This window comes from Myotis yumanensis, unplaced genomic scaffold (assembly GCF_028538775.1).
Source record: "Myotis yumanensis isolate MYYU_CA2020_CCGP unplaced genomic scaffold, mMyoYum1.0.hap1 SCAF_1, whole genome shotgun sequence".
In the NCBI taxonomy this organism is placed as follows: domain Eukaryota; kingdom Metazoa; phylum Chordata; class Mammalia; order Chiroptera; family Vespertilionidae; genus Myotis; species Myotis yumanensis.
In genome coordinates, this window is record NW_027223752.1 from 32,426,906 (window position 1) to 32,446,876 (window position 19,971).

Here is a 19,971-nt window from a genome sequence, read left to right on the forward strand (position 1 = left end):
AGATATAACCTTCACCATAAACCTATGAAGTAGATATCATTATTACCCCTTTTGATAAATCAGTAGCCCAAAAGACACACAGCATGATCCCAATTCTGTTTTAGAAAAATATACATGTGAGCATTATAAAAGAAAGAAAAAATTATAAAATATTAATAGTGAATATCTTTAAGTGATGAGATTACAGACACTTCATTTCTTCATTTTATTTTCCAGTATTTCTTAATTTGTAGATCCATTATAAGAATGGGAAAAATAAAAAATAAAAAAAAAAGAACGGGAAATGTTCTAATTTTATCAAAAGGAAGTATAAGAATATATCCTGACCCTTTAACACTTCTTCCTTCTAGATATAGCATTTTTATTGTATCAAAAGAAACATTTTACTTTCATTTATATATACTTTATATTGCCCTCAACACAAAAAATAAAGAAAAAATAGAATTTAGTAGTTTTTGTATTCAAAAAATAACAGTAGCCCGGGCTGGTATTACGCAGTTGATTGAGCATGGCCCCATGCACCTAAGGTTGCAGGTTTGATTCCCGGTCGGGATACATATCCAGGTTTTAGGTTTGATCCCAGGGATGTGGTCAATGCAGGAGGCAACCAATCAATGTTTCTCTCTCACATCAATGCTTGTCTCTCTCTCTCTCCCTCTCCCTTCCTCTCTCTCTAGAATCAATAATAAATAAATAAATAAATAAATGTAACAATAAAGGATAAGATCAAGGTTGCTGCCAAAAAAAAATGTAAATTTTTGTTTAGATAAATAAAAATTATCAACCATAACATAGGAGACCGAAATAGACTTAAAGGTCCCTTATAGCCTCTTAACTCTGTATTCATAGCAGTAAGGAAAAGTACTTATGATGTACCCCAAAATGCTACAGAATAGTACAAACACATATAATCTTTTTTAAACACCAGAATAACTCTATTAAACTCGCTAAAAGTGCAGATCATCTGAGTCTCTGCCTTTTAAAGTGAAAATTTTTAAAGCCTCAAATCATGTTTCTGCTTCATAATGCACAGTTGCTGTAAACTGCTTAATAACAAGGGCAGTAAGGTAGTGCCAGATTTCCTTTAAGTCTTTTGCTAGAGCTGACTACATTTTCAAGTTAATAAGTTCTGCAGTAAAGTGGATTATCTCAAAGAATACCTTCTTTGTCAAACCTCGTACAATAATGAAACAAAAGAATACTTTAGAAAACCAATTCACTTACCACTATTTAAACCTCTAATACATTAATGAAATTAGAAAAGGCTTAACTCGTTTTCATTATAACAGCATTTTTACATGAAAATAAACTAATTTTGTATATATTTTTTCAAAGCAATTATCCACCACTAATTTCATACACAGGGAAAAAACACACAAACATTTTCCTGTTTTATCTGATCTTATCTGGAACATTTCCTCTGAGAGGATGTGTTATATATTAAGTTTAACTATCAACTACAATAGCATGTTTCATCACTGCATCAATTTATTCAACTTAATTCAAAATAGGAATTGGAATTCACATAACAACTGAGAAATGATTGCTAAATTTTATAGAAAAAGCTTAATAGATATAAGGTTATCTGAATTCAGAATCTCTTGTTTGACTTATCTGGGCACTAAGCACACCTTGTTTTATTTAGTAAAACTGCAATTTAATTCAGAATATAGTAGGAAATCAACGGCAAACAAACAAGTCCAATGAAAGTTTGATGAGAAGGAAATTAAACTTTAAGATGTGTTTTTTTTAATGAGCAACATTGAAGAATTTGAGAAATTCTTTTATAGTAGTTTCCTTTTCAAAATTGTAAATTTTAAAACCTATCCATAACTTCCATCATTGGAACCTTTTTAAAAATAAGTCTGCATGGAAATGATGTCTATCAATAAGAAAGAAAACCACCCAAATGTTCCCAACCAGGTTTTAAATTTTATACTTATTATTCAGTTTTACCTAAGAACCTTGAAATTCTAGTCAAAATACATAGAGAAATAAGGCTTCTCATTATAGGAAATAAATGCGGTTGTCTACTATGACATCGCAGAGTAAAGATATAGAAAACAGTTAAAGTAAACTACCTATACTTTTAATTAAATAATGCTTGACTATAAGTTTCTTTTAATCCAAAAGGGCTATTCCTCAGTTTAAAAGTAAACACACAATTATTACATATACAAACATTTATATGCACTCAAATATATATATATTTTTTCCTTTAATAATAGGACCTTCCCCACACTGAATTTCGGCTGGGCATATTCTCTCTTGCTTGAAGTTGCCATGTGACATGGGTCCAGGAGAGATAGGAGAAAGTGACAAGCACATTTATTACATATACAAAGATTTATATACACTCAAGTATATGTGTGTGTGTGTGTGTGTGTGTATGAGTGTATATATGTAATTTTGAGTGTGTATATGTGTATTATTTTATGTAAATGTATTACGTGTATGTATACATTTTCAAACATAAATAGTGTACACTTAAAATTTTTCAATTAAAGGAGCTAAATTTGGAAAGGAGTAATTTTGGTAAATAACTCTACTTTTAGGGAATATCATGGCTATCTTTAATATATTTGATTACTAGTATATAATACCAAATTCATTAACACAAAATTATCTTACTATTGTTAACTGAAATCATGTAGAAAATTAAACTATTGCCCTAACTGGTTTGGCTCAGTGGATAGAGCATCGGCCTGCGGACTCAAGGATCTCAGGTTCGATTCCAGTCAAGGGCATGTACCTTGGTTGCAGGCACATCCCCAGTGGGGAGTGTGCAGGAGGCAGCTGATCGATGTTTCTCTCTCATCGATGTTTCTCACTCTCTATCCCTCTCCCTTCCTCTCTGTAAAAAATCAATAAAATATATATATTTAAAAAAAAAAAAAAAGAAAATTAAACTATGCAACAAAAATATTCTAGTATACTATATTATAAAAAATCAATGTCTACCACCTCTTTTAAGCTCAAATGCAGTTCATTTTCAGAATCTTTTTCAGCCAACTTTATGTGCTATGGAACAATAGACACTGTCCATTGATTGCTTGGTTTTTGTTCATTTTTACCATGTATTCAATTTGACAGCATTCAGCTACCAAGAACTAGCTATCAGAAAGCAGCTAATATAAAAGAAAAAAATCTAAATTTCAAGAGAATATCCTGAATATTCACCAACAGATGCTCAAGCACCTCCAATCTGAAGAACCTTTTTATCTTCAGAACTGTCAACATAACTCATCTATATATATAAAAGCCTAAGCGACCGTGCCACCGATAGCTATGGCACACACTGACCACCAGGGGGTAGATGCTCAACACACAGGCATGGAAACATGGAACAGACTGATGAATCTCAGAGGGACCGGGGGAGATGGGAGGGCAGGAAGAGCTTAACCAAAGATCTGACATGCATACTAGAGGCCCAGTGCACGGGTTCGTGCACTGTGGGGTCCCTCAGCCTGGCCTGCGGGGATCGGGTCGAATCCATACACTGGGCCTCCGACATGCCCCGAGGGGTCCTGGATTGCGAGAGGGTGCAGGCCAGGCGAAGGGACCCCAATGGTGCACAAATCCATGCACCAGGCCTCTAGTATATACATATCCTATCTAATAATGAGGGAATGTGCTAATTGACCCTCACACCATTGCAAAGATGGCGGTGCCCACAGCCAATAAGGAGGGAATATGCTAATTGATTGCCCCACCCTCAAAGATGGTGGCGCCCACAGCCAATGAGGGAATATGCTAACTGACTGCCCTACCCTCAAAGATGGCAGCACCCACAGCCAATAAGGAGGGACTATGCTAATTGATTGCCACACCCTCAAAGATGGCGGTGCCCAGTCCCCTCAGCCCTGCTGGGGCGGCAGGTGCGCAGCAAGACCGGGCCCGCCCCTACGCAGGCCCAGCGCTCCGTGCGCCTGCTTCTGGAGTCCCCCAGTCCCCTTAGCCCCCCAGGGCCGGCCCAAGATGCAGGCAAGCCTCAGATGGCAGCTGCCCAGCCACCCAGGGCTGCCCGAGGCTCAGGCAACCAGGGCAGGCTGAGGCTTGCACTGCTGGCAGCAGCAGCAGCAGAGGTGTGATGGGGCATCACCTTCCCCTGATTGCCGGGTCGCCTCCCACCCCTGAGGGCTCCTGGACTATGAGAGGGGGCAGGTCAGGCTGAGGGACCCTCCCCCCTTCCAGTACATGAATTTTCATGCACCGGACCTCTAGTTTTCAATAATCTGCATGTGTATTTAGAGTGAGATTTTTATTGAGAAAAATCATTTACTGTTTAATTTTATGCTTGATTTGACAAAAGTCTAAAAATCCAAATAGGTCAAAACTAAGCCTATTTTAGCTAATCTACTACCATAAACCCAATAGGAATGGTGATGGTGACTGTAATTTTATAAGCACAAATTTTATAAGTCCTCTGTTCATAGAAACTTTGGGTTAACCTGAGGGAAATACTAATAAAAAGATATTATTAACTGACTATACTTGCAATTAAAAATATATCACTATGTTTTAAGTCAAAGCAAGTAACTAAACTGAAGTCTATCTTACTTTCTCTCAAACACCCTCCTTATGGACTCCCTTGCTTCTTTAAATTACAAACTCAAAAGCCAAAACATTCTAAACTTAAAATGTTTTGTCCTCTCATTTTATTTAGAAATCATCACACATTCTAATATAATAAGTATCTTAGATGACCATTTTCAAGTTTCTATAAGATTTGCTAAAGATTATTTTCATCAATATGCATATCTAATATTTATTAGTATCTCTTGTAACTAAAGATTATTACAAAATGGAAAGAGAAAAAATAAATATTATTTCTCTAAATATTATACCCAATAAATATTATTTCTCTAAATATTATACCCAATTTGGGCACCTTACACCACATATCCTTCTAATCAAAGCATCAACTGGATTATTATCTTTATAAATGAAAGGTAGTTATAATATGGATAAACAAAATCACAGTAAACAAATGGAATCCCTTCAAATGTGTACTTTTTAATAAGAATTTAATTATATTTATTTAAATTGTTAATAACCTGCATCTGAGCACAAGAAAGAGAAACTGTACAGAGAAATAAAAACCAAAGTAGTATAAGACACTGTCATGAAGGCATGAAACTGGTATTTGAGTGGATATTCATTAAGGCTTTAGACTATACAACCCCTCTGAGAATTAACTAATAACTTATATTTATAAATTTATTAACACAAGAAGAAAAACTTTATGAAGTTCTTATTTGATATTAGTATAGAGCCATAAAGTCCTCAAAGTCAGGTGATGAACATGGAAGTGAAATATACAATAACTAAAAGATTCTATAGTACAGACCATTAGTAAGCAATTTTGCCTTTCATGCAGCACATGCAGAGAATTCAAAGAAAGTAAGGCTTAATCAAAATAATTTTTTTAAATCAACATTTTCCCACGTGGTACAAATAATGCCAAGGAATAACAGAACTGCCCAAACCATTCGTGTGAGCATTCATTAATCCATTTAACTACCTATTAATAATAGACATGCTCAAAAGAAAATACAAAATAACCTTTGAAACAGAAAAGGGAAAAGCAAATGTCAAATGTTCCTTACACGAAGGGCAAATCCTGTCAAAAGTGCTCTCTCAAGAAAGAACTGCAATCACTGTTACCCATTATCTGCTGCATTAAAGTTTCTATCACCAAGATTACATAAGGCCTGCATACCAAGTTCATCGTGCAAACTGCTGCCGCCTACAGCAGATGCATTGTCATGTGATGCTTCTAAGTGGACACTCCCATTTCTCACCAGCAAGGAGGCACTAGCACTGAGCACTGCAGCCTGGGAAGGGGGGCGGGACTGGCCTTTGACCTGGGCTGTGGACTGCTGGCCTTGCTGCCCATCTTGAAGGCTAGGAAAAAACATGGATTGGGGAGACATTACAGGGAAGAAAAGAGAAAACAATAGCTAGAATGAAGTCAATATAGAAAAAACTAATTTAAAAAATTTTTTTTCTAATGTAACCTAAGAACTAATTAACTTTGTAAATATACAGATCATACTGCCGGCTTAAGTTTTCTGGTCCTTAGAAATCTGATTCATAGTGATGAGCGCAGTAAACATTTAATGTATATGTAAATCAATCAATCTGTGACTTTTTTCCCACCTCGAACCAAAAAAGGTTCTAGTATAAGAAAAGAGAATGCAGCAAAAAAGAATCACAAGTACATAAAATATATGTGGGTTGTAGCTGTTCCCAATTAAATCCTATTTTTCAGTTAAATACACACTTTTATTTATAACTTGTAATACTAATTCTAGAGTTGTTCTTTCAAATGTTCTGAAATCTCAAATTCACAATGAAACCAAATTTCTACCCACCTGAAAACCAAAGAATATTTATGAAATTCGACCAAGATGACAATTTTGAATTTAAAAAAGTCACAAACTAGTGCAAGAGAACCTGAATAACAAACACCAACTCAACTGAGTGAATTAATGACCACTAGGACACTAGAAGAAGTATAATATATAGTATGAAGAGTTTTTCTCTATGAAAAGCCCATATACTTCTGAAGTAAGGCTATAGGCCTTATACACAAGGTGTTAGTTAACAATAATTATGTTCCCTTAAATTTTGTTAGTACCTTTCTCCAAACCATTAACAAGAACCATCATTTTAGAAAATCTTAAAAATAATTTGGAAACCAGTAATTTCTCAAGGGTTATTATTAACTTTTCTAAATTTAATAATATTCTTAAAACACTTAGTATTTTGTGCTTATAAACTGATTTATTAAAATTATTTATCTAAAAATTATCTAAATTAAGAAACTATATTCTTAACTCATTTTATATTTTTATATATTTATTTTAAAACACTGTGAATTTTAATATCAGTACAATACACAAATTTAAACTGATGAAACTCATGAAAACATTTTGAGTATAATTATTATATGTCATTCTCTACATTATGTTCGATGCAATACTGCATTTCTATTATTAAAATCATTAGACCTTCAGGAAATATAAAGAAGAATGCTACTTAAGCTGGCCTCCTTCAGTTATTTTAGTATATTCATGATTACCAACTTCTTTGAATTCAATGTAATGGTTTCTCTGATGCCTATAAAATAAACTCATCTGCTGCAGACTGAAGAGAGGTATAATTTGAAATAACCTTGAAATAAAAGATTTAAGTAGAAAACACTACATATATTGCTTACATCTACAGTTATGGCAACAGAATACATTCTGGAACTGCACTGTGTGATTCAGTAGGCACGTTAGAATTTAAAGTAACTAAAATTGTATTTCCTCAGTCCCACTAACATATTTTAAGTGCTTACCAGGCAAAGTGGCCAGTGGCTACCATAGCAAAAAGCTACCAGAATAGGTAGAAGTTAGTGTCTACCTTAAAAGACAGTGTAGATTATAGACTATTGCACCACCACACAAAGTCGTACTAGCCACCGCTACAGGAACATGTACCTCCCAGGTTTCTTTTAGCCAATGAAAGGTATATACTCTAAGTAGAGCATAGAAATGTAACATACAAAAAAAAACAAGTCTGCAAAATGCTGATTTGGCAATGCTTACTGGCATTTTTAAGCCATAATTATAAAAGTATTCAGTTAGTAACTTATTTGGAGTAGAATTTTTGTATAATAGACATAAATCAAGAGATGACCTTGAGAACTTATATAATCAAACATGTTTGTGTCTCCTATACATATATAAAGTCTCAGAAACTTCCTAACCTTATCCACAAACGTTACCAAAATGACCAAATTTCACAAAGGAGGGAATTCCAAGGAAAAATATTTAAGTAGTTCAAGCACTATGTCCCTTTGGATGCACAAGAGCAGAAATATGTACTCAATTCCTGTCAATTTTTTCCACTGAAAGTCATAAACAGAGGTTCCATATGGCAGTTAAGTGTATTTTAATGTGAACCTATGAGAATACACTAATCTTCAACATATCCAGATATACAGAAAGGTTTTCAAAATATCAGGTGATACACGAAAACTCCAGAATAAAGAAACAAAGTAAATTAGCCAAAATCTAGTGTTTATAAATGTCAAGTTTTTTAACATACAAAGCTAGTCATAAAATGTTTAAGTCCTTCGAACTCGTGTTCCTGAAAACAGGAAGCATGTCATTTCTGCAGAAAGTATTAGGAAAACTGTTCCTGGAGGGTTATACTTAATTTAAGATAATAACTGATAAGAAATTAATCTTTTTAAGAGTACAATTACATATCAAAACTACCAGTTTAAGAAAAGATAGCAACTGTTTTACAACACAGCACAAGGAAAGGTAGAAATTTATGCTCTCAATAGCATCACTGACAAGCAATCTTACTAATGAACATTTCCAATTTAAATGACAGAAAAACATGGTTGGTTTTTCCTTCCTCTGTACATTTATTTAGTATTTGACATATTCTGACTTATACTGTCAGATATCTTTATATGTGTCTGCTCAACTAAAAAGTAACCTCAAAGAGTTTGATCACATTATTTCTATGAATCTCCAGATTCTGAGTGGAAGAGTGTCTTGAGCAAAGTACACAAAGAACAGATATTTAGTGGATCTATTCCTGAGCACCACAAAATGATCCCTATGAATTCCTAATCAAAGACTCTCAGTTATTGCTATGACTTTATTTGACTACCGATCTTTCAATCTTATACTTTTGAAAATAAAACTAAGGATACACTAAAGCTTTTTCGCCTTCTTCTAAATGCACTAATAATTTTCCCATTCCACCCCATTAACTAGAGTTCTAAAAAATATCACATTTCAGTTGATAAGTACAGACATATAGACTTGTTAATATTAATGTTACAAAATTTTTAAATTTTTGTCTTTGCTTTTATCTCTAGTAACTGGGAAAGACCAGTAAGGGCCTACTGTAAAACCTACCCTACAAGGCAAACATAATGGGAAAAAACACACACTTTTTAAATTAGTTTTGAAACAAATCTTCTTTGTAAGGAAATTGATGATTCACTCCCAATCCTTGGAGACATATTTTAACCCATTGCCTTTTAAAGTGTTGATTATTTAGACTATTCACTAAAGTTTAAAATAAGTTAGATTTTACTAGTACTTATATAATAATTGTAATTAAAGTATTATCACACCTATTCCATTTCTTTTTGACAAATTTTCCAAGTTTTGCATGAACGTGCCATCCTGTATTTAAAGATTATTATGTAACCCACACTGAGAATTCACACCAACATACTAGTACTTTTCCTGAACATTTTTGCAATTTAAAAAGATGATTTTAGTAAATTGGTGTTTCTTGTAATTCCTCACAGCTAAATTTTATCTCATTTCATCCATGATGAAATCAGCCTATTTAAGATACATATAACCTTCCTGGAACCTTGATAAAATCTACAAGCTGACTACTGGAAAACTACTCTCCAAAAATTCTAATGTGAGCCCTTTTTAAGTAAGTTTCATATTATATCCGCATTTGAATGGTGATGTATTTAAAATCCTACAAAACATGGAGAAATCCTCCGTGATTGGCTGGAGTTAAAACACAGTTCTTTAATATTCCACCAGGCAGAGAAGAAAACTAATTTATCTACATTTGTTTGATGAATGGGATCCAGCAGACTCATTTGTGGCAAAGAAATGAAGGCTTTTTAAAGACTAAAAAAGAGATTTAAAAAAAGGATTAATAAATATCAACATGGAGTGAGTAGGAAAGCAAAGATACCTACAGCAAGTATTATTCAAGGGATAAAAAGAAGAGGTTAGAAAGCACAAAACAGGAAAAGTAAAATGAAGTGCTGAGCTTTCTGCAGTTTGGTACTACCCCAAATCCGTAAGAGAAAGAGAGTTACTTCAGAGAGCACAGAAAGAGGTGGAAAGGAAGAAGAGGAGGACTCACAAAAAGCAAAGGTGCTCAGAACAGGTTTCTAGATCCAATGTTTCTTTTAATTGGTGCCTTCCCATTTTTATATTTTAAATATTGCTTAAACTAATCCATGTTACTTTTTACAGAATTATGTATTCCTGCAGATTAATTAGGAACATGACCTATGAAAGATGAGGTTCCTGGTTATAATGTAAAATAATCAAGTCGTAAATCCCATAAAATAAAAAAATAAGGATTTTGCTACTCTTAAGAACAATATTTTAACAAGGAAAGTGGTTTATCTCTTCCAACCTACCATGCATTCATCAGCAGTTATTTCATCAAATGTTCCTCCTTTTGAATTACAAATTAAAATATAGGAAAATAATTTGGGTAATAGTGCTTTCAGATACAAAGATTAATAAAGTATATAGTATAATATGTGCACTGTTTAAGCAAGCACATGTAAAGTATGTTTGTCTATATTTGTATTCTTAAAAGAGAGCACAAATTTTTTAACAGATTTTTATATTTCTAATTCAAGACATAAACTCATTAGATTGGGCACAATTGAGAATAAAACACTAAAATTTTAATGAAAAATTATTCCCAATATTATAAACAGATGCTTTCTTAATTAGGACACTCGAAAAACTTAAAATGTTTTGTTTTGTTTTTTCAGTACATTAGAGGTTGAGAATTCAACATAGATATTCATTCAAAAATATATACTTATATCCAATTTACCATACTCTACCATAAATACTTTAGTTTTGTATCACTTAGTAGGTCCTGGTGATTATGAAACAACAATTTTTAAGCAATACAAAATATATTTTTTAGCGAAATAAAATAATCAAACTGGTTTCAAGCAGAGATCAGTTTGTTATTCCTCAACAAGTCTACCACTCAGTCTGTATTTGTTCATATTAAACACTGTCAAGATGTTGTATTGTTAATTTGGAGTCCAAAAAAAAGGAAGAGCTGACTTAAGGTCTCTCTTTACATTTCTAAAACTACCTTAAACTGATTTGTCTATTCAAAGTTGGGTAAACCAATCTGATCATTTTGTTTAAGAAGTGCAACATAAAGCATGCATAATGCAATAGGTTCATGATCACATGCAGAGAAAGCCTAAAGAGCATAAAAGTATATGAGGGAAACTGGAAGAAAAAGAATAACACAGCTATTTCAATGCTTTCCTGTGCTGACAGAACAGGTTAGAATGTCTGTTACACACATGCTAAGCTTGGTGGAATCTTAAGATACCATACCTTAGGGGTGATCCGATGAGCAATGTAGGAGGGGTAGGGTTACTCCCTGCATTGTGCCGGCGCCGTACTGCCTGGCGCCTAAATGTGCTGCGTTCACGGCGAAATGCCACGGCCTCCTCGCTGGCCTGTGCTGCTGCATTAAGACAGACTTAGGTCAAATAGGAGCCTAGGTCAGAGATGTAAATAGCAGCTGAGCCTGTCTCTCCCTGACTTCCCACCCTCGAAGGTAAAGGAACTTGTTTAACTGAGCTAAATGGTTTTCTTACATATGCTGTTGATCTATCATAAGGAACAAAATCAGTCCTTTACTTACAGATAACTATTTCTTTAAAAATAATGTTTCTAGCCTAACTGGTTTGGCTCAGTGGATAGAGCGTCGGCCTGAGGACTCAAGGGTCCCAGGTTCCATTCTGGTCAAGGGCATGTACCTTGGTTGCCGGCACATACCCAGTGGGGAGTGTGCAGGAGGCAGCTGATCGATGTTTCTCTCTGATCGATGTTTCTAACTCTGTCCCTTTTCCTTCCTCTCTGTAAAAAAAAATCAATAAAATATATTTTTAAAAAATATTAATGATGTTTTTGATCTATTATCTGCCCTCACCATAGTCTTTTCAACTGCAATTTCTTACCTTAAGATCTCTGTTGTTTTAAATATTTTTTGAAAAGTCTCATTTATTTAGTCCCATATTCCTTTGTTATCCTTTTACTTAAGTCAGCCTTGAAAGTATAGTATTTGTCAGTTTCAACTAATGATATGGGGGCCTTAGTTTCTCACTCCTGAGGACAGTAAAAGCAGCAACCACAGTACTTCAGTTCTGATGCCGAGAAAGAAGGCCCTAGTCCACCTCATCCTACCCTGTGCCACAACTTTGGCAGTATTAATGAAACGACTGACTGCTAGGATGCACAACTAGTTTTTAGAATTTTTCAGTCCAAGGCGGCTGAAATATCTATCAACTATGAAGTAGTTTACTGCCATCAAACTTTGTTCAACTCTACGCCCCCGCACTGGTCCCCTCAACATTAGGAGAAAATATCAGCAAAAAGGCAAGTATAGAAACTCATAACTTAATCCAAAAAATAAAGTACAAACTAAAACCAATATACAATGAGAAAATCACAACAGTGGCTTAACAGAATCTATCATAATAAAAGCATAATATGCTAATTAGAATGGGAGTCCTTCCAGACAACCTTCTGGACAAAGCCAGGGCTACGAGGGGAGCCGGGGTCCCGGGTGCCTGCCGTGGTGAGAGGGAAGCCCGAGGCCCGGTGCCTGCTGATGGCCAGAGGGAAGTCCAGGTCCCGGGTGCCAGAGGGAAGCCAGTGCCAGAGGGAAAAGCCGGTGCCGGCAGCTGGAGGAAGGAAGGCCTACTCTTGTACAAATTTCGTGCATCAGGCCTCTAGTTAATACATAAAATTTTATAAAACCATTGACTTGAATTTCTAAAACAATATGCAAAATGATGTTTATCCATTTGAATTGAAAACAATCATTTCCTAGTGATCTAAATATCTTAAGAATCATTTTGATTTATAGACAGGATATTTTGAAACTGAATATGAATAAAGACAAACAACTTAGTGCAGAAACATTCTTTCCAAATATATAACTCCTTTTTTAAAGTATGAAATGGATTACAAAATCAATGTTTTGTTTAGGTTTCAGTTGCAAGCCTTCTTCAACAGTTTAAAAGCATTACTAATTCTCAAATTGTTCTGCTTAGCAATAGTCATTCCCATCACTGTGAATGTTGATTAAAAAACAAAGCACTAAAAAAAACCACACAAAGTATTCTTTTAAAATGTTTACATTTTTATCCTCTCCCCAGGTTATACCAGTAAATATTCTTTCTGTAACCAATCCATTATGATTAGCAATATATGGACTACCTCCAGAAGACACAGAATTCTTTGTCTTTAGGTATTATTTTCTTTTATTGAAGGAATGACAAGCACAGAATGATTTACACATTTGGCAAGCTTCTGCCAGTAAGAAGTATAAGTCACAAATTACAGGACACTTATTTATATTATTTATATTACTTATTTATATTGTTTGTTTTTCAGCTCACACACTATATAGTAATATTCTAAAGTTAGGCAACTAAATAAGAATTAAGCTTTGATCCAAACCACAACTCTCTTAGAGCTAATCTTTATTTTTATTCTCCAGTTTTACTGAGTTATAATGAAAATTCTGTTAAATGTGAAAAAAAAACTATTACTTGTGCTATATAAGCTAATGGATGCAAAAGTTACGTAAGACTTGCGAGAACAAATGATGCTGATTAAATTTGGTCATCTAGAACCATGCTGTCCAACACAGTAGCCACTAGCCATCTGGGGCTAAACATAAATTAATGAACATTAAATAAAATCTAAAATTCAGTGTATCAGATTCATGAGCCACTTTTCAAGTGCCCAGCACCTACATGGCTAGTGGCTACCACTGTTGCACAGAACAAACATAGAACATTTCCATCATCATAGGAAGTTGTATTGGACAGTGCTGATAGTCAAGGATACTTTGTCACCACAATCTATAAAGAGTAATGTGTGCTTTGCCTATGTCTGACAACCATGACCTAGAAAAAAAAGTAACCAGCACTGTCACAAAGGGGAAAACATACACTGGCAGGCAGTCATCCGATGAAGGTAAACAAAGCAAAGAAAACAAGCCACTTGGAGAAAAGGAACTCTGAGAAGCGACTACTGCAACTGTTAACGGTTCTTAGATATTCGAAAGGTTAACTCTGGTGACAGAACTTAAAATCACTCTTTTAATACTCAATTCAGTATTCTGTGAACTTATATTGAAGATTTCTATTCTATTTTAACAAACTATTGGTCAATTTACAGGTCAATTCACTTCACTGAGAAACTTTCAAACATTCTCTCTAGTTTGAGATATTTTGTTTCAGCCAAAATAGCAGAATAAAATTTAAGCAGATATAACTTATAGAGGATCATTTAATGCATAGAATATACTAACATTATTCAGAAGAATTTGGAGAAAAATGGAGTATGTTATCAATGAATACTGAGTCTAGGAAAAAGGGAAATAGGAAAGTTTTATTTATTATCTTCCTTCTACTGAAGACTTAATGGATTTAATTTTAAGCAAAAGCTAGTTATTACATAGCACGGATGAAAAGAAAAACTACTGTGCCCATTTACAATCAAAATGTTCTTTGGCTTTTTCAAAAAATGCATTTCTTTTTGCTATTAACAAACCATTTATATTTTGTTATCTGCAAAATCACTAGATATTAATACTTCTTAGATATAACACATCAAGATGTAAGTTTAGACATCCATTGAACAATGTATTAAAATGGAGTTATGGTTAATGCCTATATCCTCCTCTGTAATAGTCCGTGTGTAAACATCTAATGCTAAAAGAATTTTCAAAGCCTACTATAGCAATTACCTTAACGGTAGATAGGACCACACTTTCAACTGAAAACATTATGCTATTTGTGGTTACAACAAATAAGACTAAGCCATGCCCCTGGGAATATACTACTTATTCAGAACAACTCTACTTGAAATAGGGTCCAGAGGGAGTCCAGTTCTATTAGAGCCAAGGAAAGAAACGTGTCTTTAAAGCTTAAAATAATTTGCCATAAGTATATTCAGTCACATAAGTTATAACCAAGCTTAATGGAAATTCACTTCTGCAATCCAAATGCAATAAACTCTTTTTGAATCCTTTAATTTTATAAAAGAAAACAACAAAATCTTTAAACTAGGAAAGCAGACCAGGACAGAGAAAACTATTAAAACCAGATTTTGAAGTTGATATTTTGACATTGCTTAAAACTCAGTATTTCCCAGACCCAAAAGATAAAAGTAACTATAAAATAGAGCATAAAAAACAAATAGCAAAAATTTAGCACTCTCAGGACAACTAAATTTTATGCGTGTGTAGAAAAGAAAGAAAAAAGTCACAAATATTCAAGTGATTAAAAGACCATAAATGACAAGACATATGAAATATTTTTAAGGACATGTATTTAGACAATGTGATTTTGAACATATTTTTTTAATTACAAGAGTCTTAACTTCTCAAGTCATTTCTTTATTTTAAGAAAACTTCAAGAGAGTGCGTTACCATCAAAGTAAGTTTAAGAGAAAACTTCAGATAATTAACTCTTTACTTCTGACATAGTGATACAATCTTTCAATTAAGTTTAAATATTTACTGGGTTCCTAAAGGCATCAATTCATGCACAAGGAACAGATATCCTTGGCCATTTTAGACAGCTGTGACCTTATCTATTCCTAAAGATAAAGATAGAAAAATCCACAATACACACCTCCTACCTCAGGAGTTACCTCCATTTGTCTTAATGAGTTAAGGAAAATTCTACACATTCTGTATTGAATTATTTTAGTGCAACTATTTATTTTCATATGGAGTATTAAACAATAGACCCTCAGTGTGTTTTACTCTGTGAATGAAAACAGGGAAGCATTAAAAGGCACTAAAATACTTTCAGGATGGCTGGGATGCACAAAAGAGCAAAATTTGGCAAGGTAGGAGGTGAGGGTTTTACATATTCTATCTCAAAAACTGTAAAGTTATGATCATAATATGTACAGAATAAGATGCCACTTCAAAACAATGTCAATCATACAGCTGATTGCTTAGTGAAAGGATTCATCCTATATAATAAAGAGGTAATATGCAAATTGACCCTCACCCCTTCACGTCACAAGATGGCCACCCACACGTTGTCACAAGATGGCTGGCACAGGAGGGCAGTTGGGGGCAACCAGGCCTGCAGGGGAGGGCAGATGGGGGGTGACTAGGCCTGCAGGGGAGGGCAGTTAGGGGCAATCGGGCCGGCAGGGGAGCAGTTAGGTGTCAATCAGGCCGGCAGGGAAGCGGTTGGGGGTGATCAGGCCGGCAGGCAGCAGCAGTTAGGGGCAATCAGGCAGGTGAGTGGTTAGGAGCCAGCAGTCCCCGGATTGTGAGAGGGATGTCCCAGATTGGAGAGGGTGCAGGCTGGGCTGAGGGACACCACCCCCCCCTCCAGTGCACGAATATCATGCACTGGGCCTCTAGTATGTAATAAGTTACTTCTTGTAATATACTGGTATGGCTGGACTCTTGTGATAGCTCAATTGCTATTAAATGAATTAATAAAAATTTAGACAGAAGAAACTATTTTAAAAGGTATTACTTTCAGTGGGGAATGTTTATTGTAAGAAAAAATGTAGTAAACTTGGGAAGATCATGAAAATAAAATGTATTTTGGTACCTCAAACAGATTAGAAGCAAATGTTAGTAGAGAAAGAGACATGAAAGTATGAAACAAGTATACTAGTATGTACAACTCAGAAAAATAAAAGATATAGGCAAACATTCTGAAATATTGTTCAAAGTAAAAAAATTTACTTAAGAATAAAGTTACTGTATGAAAATTCAAATGATTTTGCAAAAAAATTTGATGTTTTAGCCATTTTCTCTATACATTTTTCCCTTTCTTACTTTCCATGTCAAAAGATGATGCTAGTCATCAGCATGCAAAGATTTTGTTCTAATATGTAAACAAACTTTTATAAGCACCATTTTGTTGGAGGCCAAAGAACGACAAGAATCTACTGTACAACTGCTAAGCATTCATTCAGAATTACAGAAATTTTCATCTGTGAAAACATTGTAAAGGACTACTCTTTTTCACAAGTAAACCAACAAACAGCAAATTACAACAAAATCATTAGCTGTGACTTGAGTTAAAAAAGAATTTGCATTTCCTATATAGTAAAACCCTAATATGCAAATTGACCGAACGGTAGAACAACCAGTTGCTCTGACACGCACTGACCACCAGGGGACAGACACTCAATGCAGGAGCTGCCCCCTGGTGGTCAGTGCACTCCCACAGGGGGAGCACTGCTCAGCCAGAAGCTGGACTCATGGCTGGAAAGCGCAGCAGCAGTGGTGGGAGCCTCCATGGCAGGTGGACATCCCCTGAGGGGTCCCAGGCCGGGCTGAGAAACCCTCCCTCCCTCCCTCCCTCCCTCCCTCAGTGCACAAATGTCATGCACCGGGCTTCTAGCTATTACATATTCTCCACAATCCCAGGCACACAAACATAGTTGAGTAGGCGAAATGCTTTCAAGAAATTAAATTATATTCTGGAGTCATAATTCACATAAAAGATATATACGGATTACTTACTTTCATAGGCAGTTCCTAATCTTTTTAAATCTTTTGGGAATAGGATGAAAAACATGGCCCCTCTCCCAGAAAATTGTACTCAAAAACAATTTTGCATATATTTTCAGGAGATTCCCTAAATAAGGGGTCATTAATGAAGAGTATGTATTTGACGTGACATATATTCAGAAAAGGAAACTTCCTTACAAATAATTTAAAGGCAACATTTCCATAATAAATCTTCAATTTACATAATAAATCTTCAATTTACAAAGCACTTTTACATACCTGAGTTCATTAGAGTCTGACAGTTAACTGTTTTACAACTGAGGAAATTGAGGCACAGATTTAATGGATTGCCAGAGTACCCAGTTAGTAATTAGAGGTAGTTTTAAACTGTAAATGTCTGATTCCTTATCTAGAACTTCCCTGCTGCTGGAAACAAAATACTATCATGTCTCCTCCTGCCACACAAAACTAGGCATGGTCTGGTTTTAGGAATTCTATATATAAACCCTTACTTGCCTCATCAATACTTGCCGCCCTAGCTGGTTTGTCTCAGTGGATAGAGCATCAGCCTGTGGATGAAGGGTCCCAGGTTCGATTCCAGTCAAGGGCACACCCTGGGTTGTGGGCTCGATCCCCAGTAGGGGTTGTACAGGAGGCAGCCGATCAATGATACTCTCTCATCACTGATGTTTCTATCTCTCTCTCCCTCTCCCTTCCTCTCTGAAATCAATAAAAATATTTTTTTTAAAAAAATCCTGTTTGCCTGGCTGGTATGGCTCAGTGGTTGAGCATCAACCTGTGAGCCAGGGGGTCATGGTTTGATTCTCAGTCAGGGTACATGCCCAGGTTTCAGGCTCAATCCCCAGTACAAGAGAGGGGGAGCAGAAGGCAGGCCAGTCAATGATTCTCTCTCATCACTGATGTGTCTCTCTCTCCCTATCCCTTCCTCTCTGAAATCAATAACTATATATATATATATATATATATATATATATTTAAAACTGTTTAATTCTGCTCCAACTTGCAATAGCAGCCTTTCTTTTGCACTAGGCCTGTCACTTTACAGTGGATTTCTAGTGGGAAGAGCAAGAGACCTCTATACTGTTTCCCCTTACAGGTGAAGCAGCATGAATTTATGGGATTAGGTGACCAACATTTGCCCTTAGCTAAACCAAGTGTTTGATTGACTTATTTAGTTTTACAGCGAATTGGAAGTCCTTGTTTAATGGAGTATTTTGCTTTTGTTAGCACATTTTTCCAAGTAACTGGTGCACCCAAACCTATTTACTATGTTTAATGAACATCTTCTATGTTGTTTAACATGTTTAAGCTTTCTTCTCAGTACAAATTAATAAAATCTTTCCTCAATGAATCAGGGTCAGTCATGTATGTATATACTTATTACTGTACTATACTACAATACAGAATTAAGTTATGGTACTATGATGTCACTGACCACTATTAAAATAAAGACAGCCCTAGCCGGTTTGGCTCAGTGAATAGTGTCGGCCTGTGGACTGAAGGGTCAAGTTTCAATTCCAATCAAGAGCACATGCCTGGGTTGCAGACTCAATCCCTAGTGTGGGGCGTGCAGGAGGCAGCCAATCAATGATTCTCATCATTGGTGTTTCTATCTGTCTCTCCCTTTCCCTTCCTCTCTGAAATCAATAAAATAAAATAAAAATTAGAAAGACAATTTGCTCCTGCATTTAATGACCCCACACCATTGTGGTTTTTTGCTTTGGTTTGTACGGTTATTCCAGCAGCTTCTTTAGTGTTAGCAGTGGGTTTCTTCTGCTGTCATTACCTTTGCCTCTACAAGCGCCCCTCTCCTTTATCAATTTCCTTCTTCTAACTTGCCACATGGACTGGGAAATCAGAAAATGAATTCACTGGAATTTAGAGTCCCTCTATTTAGTAAAGTACGGAGCTTTAATTTATATGTTCTTGTCTGTGCAGTGGTCTTTGTCTTTTCTTTCTGATGTTCAATAAATGTTGGGTTCAAAATAACCAGCCTTCTGTGTACACGTATGGCATAAATCTTCTTAAACTACTTATTGAAAAGATTTGACTGTTCTTTGAATAAAGTAATACTTCCTTAACAAAACATTATTTCTGGTTCCGAACACAAAAATATTATAATAGGATCCTATTTCATGCTACAGAATAATGACCCAAATATTACATTGCAAATAATTTTCTTAAACAGAAAAACAAGAAATTCAGAAAAAAAAATACAAAATATAACAGAGCGACTAATAAACCTCTCCATGCTGGTTGTTCTTTATAATCCGTTGACTTGTGCAGTAAATAAGTTCAAGTGACCAAAAGAAACTGATACATATGTTAGAAAAACAACATTTTTCTATCATATATAACTTACCTGTATAGTTTTATTCTTAAAATATTAGCGTCAGCCTGTGGACGAAGGGTCCCAGGTTTGATTCCAGTAAAGGGCACATGCCCTGGCTCGATCCCCAGTAGGGGGCGTGCAGGAGGCAGCCAATCAATGATTCTCTCTCATCACTGATGTTTCTCTCTCCCTCTCCCTTCCTCTCTGAAATCAATATAAATATATATATACACATTAGTCAAATTATTAAAGAAATGCTTTATAACTATAAAAAGTATACA

The 19,971-nt window shown here is 35.2% G+C and overlaps 1 protein-coding gene across 1 annotated transcript in view; it reads right to left on the reverse strand.

The window, feature by feature from the left end:
- PCNX1 (pecanex 1) overlaps positions 1 to 19,971 on the reverse strand; it is a 161,880-nt gene that overhangs the window by 86,364 nt on the left and 55,545 nt on the right. Inside the window, 2 exon segments of the mRNA XM_070417286.1 lie at positions 5,723 to 5,907; positions 11,157 to 11,289. Coding sequence (XP_070273387.1) covers positions 5,723 to 5,907; positions 11,157 to 11,289 — 318 coding nt within the window.